We start from the raw sequence: 12,705 nt of genomic DNA, 5'->3' as shown, positions 1-12,705 counted from the left end.
CTTCTATCCCTACTCATGCTAAAAAGCAGAGGGCCCAACTGAAGAAGCAGGTTCAACAGGTGGAAACTCAGTGGAGCCTTCCTCAAAGTTGCAGGGGACTAGTCAAGGGAAATGCATCACAGAAGCACAGGCCATCACAGCAGTAAAAAAAGGGGACAGGAAGATGTGGATCTCAGGGCCCGGAACACGAACAAGCCGAGTGGGTGACTTGAGGAGCACAGAGCAGAAGAACTGGACACACGCGTTTCAGCAACATCAAGAGCAGCCTCAGTTCGGAAATCTGTTGAGGGTGATTCTGCAGCCTTTGTAGAGATAGGAGATCTCGTGATTCCACAGTACGGAGCAGAGAACTGGCTGTGGTGCACAGGATTGAGGGACATCTGTTAACAAGCGATAATAGGAGGCGTGTCATCAGCGTGCACACCCTGCGTGTGGCACTGCAGAGCTAGGAAACCCAATGCTCAAAGAGGAAATTAAAGATAAAGGTTTCAAAGATGCAGGAAGGGAAAGAAGTCATCTCTGATAAGACCTGGTGCGGTGGGTGTGTGCTGCGTCACCCTAGCTAGGCTGGAACTTTGCCTCCCAGAATTCCCTCCCTGCAAGGTTCCAGGTTAAGGATGTCCACAGGAGAGATGTGCAGGCAATCTGGCAGGCATGAGGGAAGCAGCAGCTGTGAGCTCCGAAGGCTGCAGGCCCAGGACGTCAGATGCTCCTGCAGCTTGGGTGCAGTTTTGCCGGTCGGCTGCTTCACTTTCTGGGTGTAGGGCAGCAGCCGGGCTGCAGCTCCACCAGCCCCCACCACTTCTCTCTTTTCAGCTTCTCCCTGTCCTGGGGAAGGCACATGTTGGAGTGTGGAGGCAAGGGGAGCCAGCTTTTGTGTGTCTCTCACGTGGCCAATATGCAGCCAATGAGAGGCAGAAGAGGGTACTTGTCTATCCTCATGGGAGCCAGCTGGTCCTTGCTCTCCCCTGCCTCATATCCAGCTTTTCTTCCTAATCTCTGCCTGCTGACCTATGTCAACTTCAGGCCCAGCATCAGACACGGAGGCAAAGTCTTCCTCAGACTTCTTCACCAGCTCCCACCACAATGTCAGGTCTCATTCTGATAATAAATCCCTTTTTCCATATCACTCATTCTGCTCATGCTTCTCTGGTCAAATCACAGCTGATAAGCCCAATGATGGGGTTACCTCCACTGCCAGCATCTAAATGTTGCAAGATGGCAGAATGTTTACACTTCTACTTTCCCAAAGAGACAATATGCACGAACGGATTCACCTTCCTTCAACCGGTAAATGCATAATACTAAAATTAACCTTTTGCTGGGATTTTTTCTCCTGATTCAACTTAAATTCACAGCTCGTGGACTCTGGAAGCCAGGCACCACCAAACTGGCCTCACGTGACTGAATAAATCCAAGGAGATCTCCACTTGGTCATCTTCCCTCTGATACTGTGGTTGGCAGAATAACGGTCCTTCAAAAATGTCCACATCCTAATCTCCAGAGTGGGAATACGCCAAAGGGGACTTTGAAGATGTGATTGATTTAAGGATCCTGAGATGGGGAGAATACCTGGAGAGTGTCCTGGACTATCCAGGCAGGCCCAGTCTAATCACATGGGTCCCTAAAAGCAGAGAACCATTCCTGGTGGCAATCAGAGGGAGATGCGACTATGGGTGACTTATCAGAGATGTGATGTTGCTGGCTTTGAAAACAGTGGAAGTGGGTCACCAGTCAAGGAATGTGGGCAGCCTCTAGAAGCTGGAAAAGACAAGGACTGTCGCCTAACGTCTCCAGAAAGGAAGTTTTGTTGACACCTTGATTTTAGCCCAGTGAGACTTGTGTTGGACTCCTAACCTCCAGAACTGGAAGATAATAAATTTGTATTGTTTTAAGCAGCTGAATTTGTGGAAACCTGTTGTAGCAGCAATAGGTAACCAATACAGACTTCAGTGAGTGGCTGCCATGGCCTCAGCTAGGGCTGGTCTCTGGGTACACACCTGTGTCTGGGGTAACTGCTCTTAGGGCTTGGGATGGCTTCTTTTCTAAAGGTGATGGGCACAGGCCAGGGTTCACACCCTAGACCAGTGAGAAGAGTGGGTGTTCACACTGAAATAATGAATTTTCTGAGACCCTGAAATTATGTGACCAATTCCAGGGTGAGGCAGCCCCGGTTTCTGAAGAAACCAGACCCCAAAGAGGGTATGGAGAACCCTTCTGGCAGAGACTATACAGAATTAAAAAGTTGGGGAGGATGGTTTTTACACTTTAGTTAACTTAAGAATTGTGGACTTTGAACTTCAGCACACAATAGCAAGAGATATTGATTTTTAGACTTAAATTCCGTTGAACTTTAATGTCTTTGGACTTCAACATGAAAGTGGATTTAAACTTTGATTTTTAGTTTCTCTTTGGGAATTTGATATTTGGTGGGGTTTATATTAAAATTCGAAGCATCTCTACCTTGTTGGCATTTCCTTACTGGAATGTCTCTATTCATTTTTATATTTATGATGCTGTTTAATCTTATTGCAGAACCTCTGTTATTCTATGTTGAAAAACAAGGCTGGACATTTTTTGGGATAAGAAATAAATTTGGGACTTAAATCTTGAGAACACAGTGACCCTAGATTTGACTTAATGTGCTATTTTGACCCAATTCAGCACCTCTTGGTGTAATACATGAAGTGCCCACCAGGAGTCCCACAAGATCACCAAAAAGCCCCATGAAGATGGAAGAAAGGTTATATTGACAAAATGCTTAGTCCCGCTTTGGAGAGATGAGCCATGCCGCTGGGTGATCATAGCAAATAGCACAACAGAAAAAAACGGGCTGGCAGATGTTAGTGGGGAAAATGCTTCCCCTCTGTTTCAATGTCTCATTCCATGACGGGTGTTTAATTAACGCTACATCCCGGACTTCTTTCGAAACAGTAAGCTCACTTGGCTAACAGGGCTAAAGTAATGTCTCCAACCAGGGCTTCTATCAGCAACAGAGATAATATTTAGTAATATTTACACTTTGTCTTATCTATCAAACTGTTTTGAATGCATGCAGGGAAGAAGATGTTATTTATTAGGGACATCATGGAATAAAGAAAAGAACAAAAGGAGTAATTCAGCAGAGGAGAAACTTCATCACATTTCTGCAAGATGCAAAATAGATGGAGACAAGTTGGCTGGTGAAGTTGAAGGAGAAGCCAGCACAGCCCAGGATATGCACAGAGAGAACTCCCTCCCAATGACCCAATGAGCTGGCTGACTATCCTGGTGGAAACCTAGGAGAGATTCATGCTCAGAGAAGGCAGGCATATGGGATGCAGAAATGAGAAGGGAGGCTACAACGGGGTGATTGACTGAAAGGAGACAGTTGCCTGCCCTCTCAGTCTCCATTCCCACCCAGGTGAAGAGAACACCCAGCAGCCACAAAATTACTGACCCCTCACTCCAGGCCAGACAAATAAACAAAACAAATGAACAACTCATAAGAATATTCTTGAAAGAGACTGATTGCATTGGGGGAGAACTAAAAAGCTAAAGTGGACGTATGAGCCTTAGAGAAAAGCCTTCCTCATTAAGATGCTTGGACTCCCCACACAGCAGTACACCCCTATCTGCTCACCTGAAGCCAAGCTCACAGTTAACAAGCTTCAGCAATGCGCACAGAGCTCAGACAAACTCTCTACTCCTTCTGTCTTAAAAACAAGCAGAGAACTGAGGGGCTCCACACATTTAAAGTAAGCCTGCAAAATCAATGAGAAAGACTCCCATCAAAACAAATAGAAGAAAATGACACCAAAGAAAAGTGAGATGACTCATGATAAAGAGAAAACAAACCTTAGTTCTAAATAATATTCTTAGAGAAATCTGAAAATAGTTTATATTCCTAAAACAAGAAGAGAGGCTATAAAAAAATAACCCAAAAGAGAGTTCTTAGAATTAAAATAATGTAAGTAATATCTCCCTAGATCCTTAGACACACACACACACACACAAAATCCTCATAGATAGATTGAGGGAAATGTTGGGTATTTGAGAAATCTCTAGGAATGTATGATTAAAAGGTAAAGGGCTCCAAATTATACAACAAAACATAAGACAGAGGGAAAATCCAAGAGGTTCAAAATCTGACTAATAATTCCAGAAAGAGAGGACAAACAAAACGGGCAAAAAAAAAAAAAAAAAAAAAAACACAGGAATTTTCTGGCACTGAAGAAGGTCATGACTCTTTAAATTTAAAGTGTCCAATACCAGTGAATTAAAAGAAAAGGGCACATACCTAGATACATCATCACAGACTTTTATAGCATCAAGGACAAAATTATGGAAAACATTCCCAAGAAAAATAATTTTCTATCCATCTGTATCTAGTAAATATCAGTCACGTATGAGTATTAATATTGACATTTTCAGAATTTAATCTCTTAAGTATCTTCTTTTAGGAACTTGTAGGAGAATAAACCATGAAGGAGAAGGGTATGGGATCTAGGAGACAGAAGTTTCAACCCAGGAGAGCTATGCAGCAGGTCTAGAGAGAGATCATCCAAATCTGCCCCAGAGATGGAGGATGCCAGCAGTGAGACCTTTGGAAAAGTAAGGAATTGATGATGACCGAAATTATGGACAAAGCTGAGTTGCTGGGCATTGTAGTTGATGGAGGATCCATTCGGATATGATGCTAGAAATGTACTTCTTCCACAAGGATCATTGCTTTGCACCCACAGGGAAAGAAGTGTGATTGGAGGGTACCACACAGGTCTGCTCTTCCATTATAATGCACAGGCTGATCTCTGGCTTTCAACTTTTTGAATCAAGCTATAGAAAACTTTGAAAGATTGACTATGGTTACAGAATAGATTGCAAACATATTTAACCTTGACGATGTAAAACTCGGGTATGATGACAGAGGTTGTAAAGGAGAAGGATAAAGACAGAGAAGCACTAATATCCTTATCTTACAAAATGAGTGACAAGAGATGTTTGTGTTGATGGAAGAAACAGTGGATTAACTTTGAAGTTACTGACTGAATTTGCAAAGGAGCCAAGAATAATGGTCCCACCATAATGGAAAGAAAGAGAAGGCACGAGTGGTGAAAATGCAAAAAATCCTCCTCCATGCTAATAGAAAAATGATCATTTATTGACAGAGAGAAATAAGCAAATTATTTAAAGGCATGGAATAAACTGAAAAACAAAGCAATACAAAGCAAAAGTAAGGTGGAATGCCTCTGAGGGAACTGGAAGGAGGATAGATGAGATAGGGGACTGTTGTTTTCATTATAAGCATTTTCATGCTATTTTATGTTTTGACTATACGCATCTATTACTTTGGGGTTTTTTTTGGGGGGGGGGTGAGGAAGGTTGGCCCTGAGCCAACATCTGTTGCCAATCTTCCTCTTTTTTTTTTGCTTGAGGAGGATGGTCGCTGAGCTAACATCTGTGCCAATCCTCCTCTACCTTGCATGTGGGATGCCGACACAGCATGGCTTGATGATAGGTCTGTGCTGGGGATCTGAACCCATGAACCCCAGGCCACCAAAGCAGAGTGGGCAAGGCCAACCAGTATGCCACAGGGCCAGCCCCTACCTCTATTACTTTGATTGAAAAAATCAAAAGAAGACAATGCATTTAATTATCATCCTCGCCACTTCCAATCCTTTGTAAGTAGTTGCTTTAAGAAGATGCATTAAGAAATCAGGCCAATAGGGTCCTGTTTATTTTAAACACAGCAACACTATTTAGCTCTCATAGTTCTGCATTTATTTGCATTGCTTTACTTCCCTGACCAACAAATGTGTTTGCTCACACCGGGAAAGGCGAAGGACAGCCTAGGTTTGTGTCTGTACTAGTTTCCTGGGGCTGCCGTGACAAAGTACCATAGACTGAGTGGCTTAAACAATAGGGCTTACTGTCTCACGGTTCTGGAGGCTAGAAATCCAAGATCAAGGTGTCACAAGGGTTGGTTCTTTCTGAGGCTGTGAGGAAGAATCTGTTCCATGCCTCTCTCCTAGCTTCTGGTGGTTTGCTGGCAATCTTGGCGTTCCTTGCCTTGTTGAAGCATCACCTTGATTTCTGTCTTCATCTTCACATGGCCTTCTCCCTATGTGCGTTTGGGTCCAAATTTCCTCTTTTCATAAGGACATCAGCTCTATTGCATTAAGGGCCCATCATACTCTAGTATCCTAACTTAACTAATTACATCTGAGTCACATTTTGTGGGACTATGGGTTAGGACTTCAACATACGAATTGGGGAAGGGGGGTACGTAATTCAACTTAAAATAAGCCCTTTAGAGCCTAGGCATTAAATCAATTAACCTAATGCTTGTAAGTAAAATGGTTAAATCGAGGCCTATCCCCTTAATTAAAAGGAAAGACTATTTTGGTATGGGAAGCATAAGACGAATGAACACACTCTGTTCTTGGAGAAGCAGAATTCTTAAGGACACTTGCTTTCAACTGAAATAAAACTTATTTATTAAGTTTTATGGTTTAATAAAAATTGTTTTATTATGATTTGTAAAGCATTCTGAAATCTTTAGTTGGACATTTCAAAATTTAGGTTGATTATTTCCATATTTAGAGAGAGAAAAATTATATTAGTCAAGCCCAAAGGACACGCAGCATTTCTAATCAAACTTTATTTGCTAAGGAGCATTTCAAGTAATGGCTAGCATACAATAGCTTCAACTGGATTTAAATAAAATTCTGATCATCATCTCATAGTAATTATTGCATAGGAAGAAAATTATTTATTGCAAGGCCTAACAGGCAGTGTCAAAATATATTCTGTTGTGAATAGATACGGCGGCGCAAACAGGCAGCTGTTTTTTTCAGCATGCATAAATGCATGTAAATATCTCAATTTTAACATTTTATTATTGTTGAAATAGTTTGCCAAGGAATACTCAGTAAATAATTCAAAGCTCTGCAAGATCAGTTCTTTCTTTTAGTTTTCATTGTTTATAATTTGGCACTCTCGATTTCTGGATAGATAGCCTAGGTCTAATCTAAAATCTGGTTTATAAACATGCTTTATTTATTTTTCTAAATCACTAAAATTGTTCTTTTGCATATTTGTTGACAACACATCCTAGTTTGTAAATATCTAGAGAGGAATCCAAAGTGTACATCACTCCCTCCCTATAATTTTTTTTCAACGCTCATTTGATTTCATGCATTCCCTAATGGCAGGAAGGAGAATGCAACAGAAAACACTCCTGTGTATAGTGGGCTCCTGTAAGGTACTAGTCCTCACCCCATGCTGAACTCGGTATTAGGTCTGCTGAAGAATTACAAAGGAAGGAAAAGCCACAGATGTTATGTTTAAATCACTGTTGTCTTTATTCATGCATGAATATCTAACCTAATCCCAAAAAGGATTTGAGGAGGGTCCTTGTGACAACAGAAGTGAAGCGAGCCTTTTAGGCTTACACTCTACTCCACCTTCCTGAGCCATGGCCTCCCTGGCTGCTCATCTAGAAAAGAACGCCAGCCCTGCACATGCAGACGTACAGGGCTCAGTACACACCTGGCACCTGTAGAAATCCAAAAGCATTTGAGAAATGAACGATTAAGGAATGAATGAAGGGCCTGGACTCACATAGAGTAGTAAAGAGTTCATCGGACTTGGGAAGAGATGAGAGACTCAGAGGAGGAGTAGAAAGAGAATAACATAAGAAAAATGAAAGATTTGATGACCTTCAGGTTAAATCGGGTTAACTGTACTAAAAGACTGGATTCCCAAAGCTCTGCAGGAGCCCACAGAGTCCAACCTTTCACAGCTCACTTTGGCAGATGACCATGGCCTGGTGCTGAAGATGAAAATGACTCTCTAAGGCTCTTGGGGGTGAATTCATTCGCCTCATTTTACTCTTGCTTCAGGCAGTGGAATCAGCTTTGGCTAGATTTGCATCACTGATGCTGTTTCTAAACAGAAGACAGCAGAGCCCTGTGGGTTTCCGGGTGCCCTCAGATTTCTGCCAGCAGGGAAATTTAGAATGCTTTGTTACTACAGACTGGCCCACAGCAGCAATTCCTTCCATGCTAGAATGTTCTCCTAGATGCTTGCTTCTGATTTCCTTTTCTAGAGCAGCAGCTTAGCCCAGGTGCTTGTTGTTTTTCAATAGTACCCATCATGGCAACTCCACAAATCACCAGTTTCAGCCAGTCCAAATGTTCTGACAACATGTTTTTCTTTGAAAAAGGTAAAATTCATGCCTAAAGTTCAGCCAAGCACAATAAGACCCTGCCTCTGTAAAGGCAGAAAACATCTATTGAGGTAGCAACCACTGTCACCCGAATTGATTCAGCTCTGATGGCTTGGATGGCGTATGGCAGATGACAGCATTTCTTCTAGGAGAGGAGGTAGAGAGAGTTTTGGCTACCAGCACATGCTGATGAAGAAACAGTGAGTCACGACACGACAATGGGTGCAAACCCGCACTCTTCTCAAAAGTGGCAGAGGAAGGGCATACGTGCTCTCTCTACATCAAGTAGTAACATCTTTCCTACAGCTAAAGTTTCACCAGGAAAGGAAACTTCCTGACATTCTGAAAAGGTTATTTACCTTTGCTGTTTCCAAACGAGGCTCACATAGAAATTTTTGATGTTGTGCAGGTGCATATAACGGGTGACACCCAGCATCTGTCAGAAGCAGTGCTAAAAGCAATGGAGTAGCCGGCCGTCAGTCCCTTCATAGCGGCTTCAAGCATCAGAAGCAGCACGGGCATGCTGCACTGGACAGTGCCGCAGGACAGAGGCACTGCTGTCATTTCCTTTCTGGTTTAAGCCATCAATCACCTCAACGTTTTCATGTGGCTGAATTTCCTTGGCAATGAGATAAGCCACCACAGAGGCTGCCTCTAGACAAGGGTTTTGTGTTACGGCAAATCCAAATTTTAGTAAAACCTAATTCGTTTCAAATCACACAACGGATGCATAAGATACACTGCGGACAGTGTTTCTTTAGTTCTGCTGGCCTCATGTTTTCACTGGCAAGGTCTTAACGCACAGAAGCAGCGTGATGTTTGTTTTCTGTCACATGCATTGAGTCTTTTCTCTTGCAAGCATTTTCAATTTAAACACAATCCACTAAAATAAAGATGCGTGTTCATAACTATAATGGCAGGGTGTATTTTCAGTTATTACTATATTAATGGCGTGAGTTATTATTATCTTAACTCACCCTACAACTATCCTACACATCATAATATGTGCTTAATAAGGTTTTACCTTAACTGATCCCGTCACACGATGTTAGCTGAGTGTGAAACATTACTTAAATAACATCGTAACCCCTAACAACTGTTTTTTTCCACAAAGACAATTCTCCACTTAGTGAAAGAAAAAACAAAAGGAAGAAAAGTGAAGTCTGGTGCTAATTTAGCTAAGAGTGTGAAAGAGATGTGACAATAGTCTTAAAGGGTGTAAATTTAGGAAAATAAGCTGAAGCTGAGAGTCTTGACTCAAGACTGAACAATATTTATGTCTCTCTAGCTTGAGTCATGCATTTTCTTAAACAAGTTCACGTACACTTCATCAGCATAGCTACAAGGAAATGTTAGAGTTGAGACAGCTGGTCAATGGAATCACGGATAATTAAAAGATCCTTTTTTGAGAGTCAACCTTGCGATCCCTTTTGCCAAACACTCGCTTGCAGGGGTACTTTGATGAACCAAAACCCAAACATCACCTAGAACAGCAATGTGCATAACCAAGAAGAGTAATTTGAAATCCCATGTTGAGGCCATTTATGTTATTAGCGCTCCAGCAAGTAAAACTGCACATTTGAAAAGCGAGGTACGAGAGTGACTGGCTAACATTTCCTGTGTTCACACGTATTCCAAGAAAGGCATGTGCTATAAATGCTTTACACATTCTCATCCACTAAATCCTCCTGACTCTATGAGGTGGGGACTATAATTATCTCCATTCAGCCAAACTCAGCAGTTCTATGTTCATGGACAGGCTTTCTCTCAAGTTCACTTAGGAAAAATTCCCTAATATGAGAATACTATAACCTGGAGACTTTTAGTAGACATAAATATTTTATTCAAGAAATTAACCGTTAAGTATGATAAGATAGATCTCTGTTGTTAACCACACTATAAACCAGAATATACACCGTATTAACAATAACTCACATACCTTGTCCTTTTATCAATTATTATTAATGCCATTCTAATGATGACCCGTGGGTATTGTAAGATGCTGAACTACTCTTAGATCAAATGACAAAACTGAAATATGGTCACAGAATTTTAGTGAGGGTTAGATTGATTGGATTCTGATTACTTAATTTGATTAATCCATGTTTGTTCGATTTGATACCCTTTTATTCATGTGTTTAGTCATTTGTAAACACGTATTGGGACTGCCTGTGTTATTAGCCCTCTGAAAGGCCTGGACCATAATACTTGGTGAGCACATATGATACTATGCTGGATAGTGGAAATCTTATCTCGAGAGTCAGTCGTGCTGTTCATAAGGGTGCTAACCTGTGACCAGCTCCCGGATCTCCAGGTCGGTGGTCTTGCGGAGCAACCTCACCAGCGCTGGGATGCCGCCGCAGTTTTTCAGGGCAATTTTGTTATCATCGTTGGCCTTCCCATACACTAAATTTCTCAAGGCTCCACAGGCACTGCGGTGGACTTCCGTCATCCGATGATCCAGCAGGTCCACCAGGAGCTGGATGCCTCCTTGTCTCCTTATCTGAAAGAGCAAAGGACACAGCTTTTGCCTTAGAGAAGTTTTCACCATTTAAACCAAAACAGGTTTCTCATATGAAGTAGTTGCCACAATTAATTGCGCTGAACTGAATTAAGGCATACAAAGGGAAAGAAAACAAATGAGTGTTCTGCTTAGATTTTATTGCCTTTACTTGCTTTAATATCCTACCAATAAAAATTCAAATGCATTTCCTTTCAAGCTATGGAATTTTGGAGAGGTGATTTTAACTTCATAATGAGTGTCTCAGACATTTCTCTCTATAAAAAGATGCCACACACTCATGGCATGAAGCAGATGGAGGACCAAAAGAATGCTTCTCTCTCCTAAGACTCATTAAATTTAACACTGTCTTAAAGGGCTGCGGGATTGATGCACAAAATTACATTAAATTTTGGTGTTCTTTTTACCTAAGGAAAATTTTGATTTTCTTTTATAAGTGAATGGGAAAAAACCTTGCAATATGTTTCTAGCTGTGTGTTCTCCTTTAATTTTTTAGACCACTTTTAAAATTTAAACTGCAAACAAACAGGCTAGTTAACATACAGACCATTTCACGGAGTTTTCATTAGCAAAGCTGTATTTGAATATTTCTGTATTAATGTGGAAAAATAACACGATTCGTTAGTAACATTCTTTCCTTTTTTTAAACTTCAATGGCCCTCAGGGATCACAGGAGTATCATTTCGCATGAAAGAATGTAATTTGATACCTTCCCTACTTAGTTTTCTTATGACAGAAAATGCATTCATTCTGCAGATGTGCTGGGTCACATGCTAAATCCCCAAGTCTTCCAAGGGACTCCAATGCCAGTTTCTCTCTGAGGCTGCTCCAACCACACCATTTACAACTGCAATCTGAACCCACCCCTTCCCCAATGCAGCCATGATAAAGTTAACGAATCTGTTACACAAGTCTTCATAGTACTTATCACTTCCACCTTCTTTATGATGTTTATTGTTATTGTCTGTCGTCTGCTAGAAGGTATGTTCTTTGGGGACAAATCTCTCTCTCTGTTCACTGACATATCTCTGTCCCTATCCTGAGGGCGATTCTGGCCACAGAGAGTCAATGGGGAGGGAGAGTGTATTACTTGCTACAGTTGTGTTTCTGAGGTTAGCTAACACTGAGCTTTTCAAAACTGAGTAATATCCTTCTTTAAAGGGGGGAAAACACCCTTTTGTGAACGGCTAAGAGTGTTTCCAGGGGGCTACAGAAGCTCCTCCCACAGCAGGTTACAAATAAAATGAGGGCATGTATCATTCATATAAGGTGGGCCACCAGATGAATCAGAATATTCCTGTCGGAATTATTTTCATGCATCAACAAAATGCAAACAGAAGAACTGATATCATAGAACTCGCAGACTCTGAGTCCCTGATTTGGAAAACATGGATGTGGTGTTCGGCATATGGCACTTCCTATGAGAAGAGTGCCAGGGAAGGAAGAGGGGAGGACATAGGGGGACATGGTTGTTGAGCAGGGCATTCACTTCCCTGAGGTGCTTGCATAGCCTGCAGAAGTAGGAGTGCCCAGAAGGTGGCTAAAGGGATTACTGGGTCAATTTTAAAATGCAAGAAAGGATTGGAAAGCAACTTTTTCCCAACTACAGTTTTACCCCGCTTGGCACCCACCCAGGAGAGATGAAGTTTGTATCACTATATACATGTGTCCCGTACATACCTCTGAGGTATAACCACATCTTCTTTATCATAATACTTCAGAAGGGACATTCCATTTGCACAAAAAGGCTAAACTGTGAATGTCATTTTTCCTATGTGTGTATATTTCATGTGTGCTTTATATTCTCTGTGTTTAATTATTTTAGTAATGATGAAACTATTAAAAAAGAGGTATTAAGGCCATTCTTACAGTTCACTGACTGGTTATATATTAAAAGCAGGTGGCATAGTAAATCTATCTATGTATATAGCTACATATTTTATCTATATCTATATATTTTAGATATACTGTGTAT

At 41.4% G+C, this 12,705-nt stretch overlaps 1 protein-coding gene across 11 annotated transcripts in view; it reads right to left on the bottom strand.

Annotated features, from left to right (window-relative positions):
* CTNND2 (catenin delta 2) overlaps positions 1-12,705 on the bottom strand; it is an 888,536-nt gene that overhangs the window by 202,129 nt on the left and 673,702 nt on the right. For all 11 annotated transcript variants that reach the window (XM_023625841.2, XM_070246034.1, XM_023625845.2 and 8 more), the window contains one exon: positions 10,499-10,712. In XM_023625841.2, coding sequence (XP_023481609.1) covers positions 10,499-10,712 — 214 coding nt within the window. The remainder of the gene's footprint in view (positions 1-10,498; positions 10,713-12,705) is intronic.

This window comes from Equus caballus, chromosome 21 (assembly GCF_041296265.1).
Source record: "Equus caballus isolate H_3958 breed thoroughbred chromosome 21, TB-T2T, whole genome shotgun sequence".
In the NCBI taxonomy this organism is placed as follows: domain Eukaryota; kingdom Metazoa; phylum Chordata; class Mammalia; order Perissodactyla; family Equidae; genus Equus; species Equus caballus.
The sequence above is the reverse complement of the archived record's forward strand: the minus strand, read 5'-3'. Positions and strand labels throughout refer to the sequence as shown.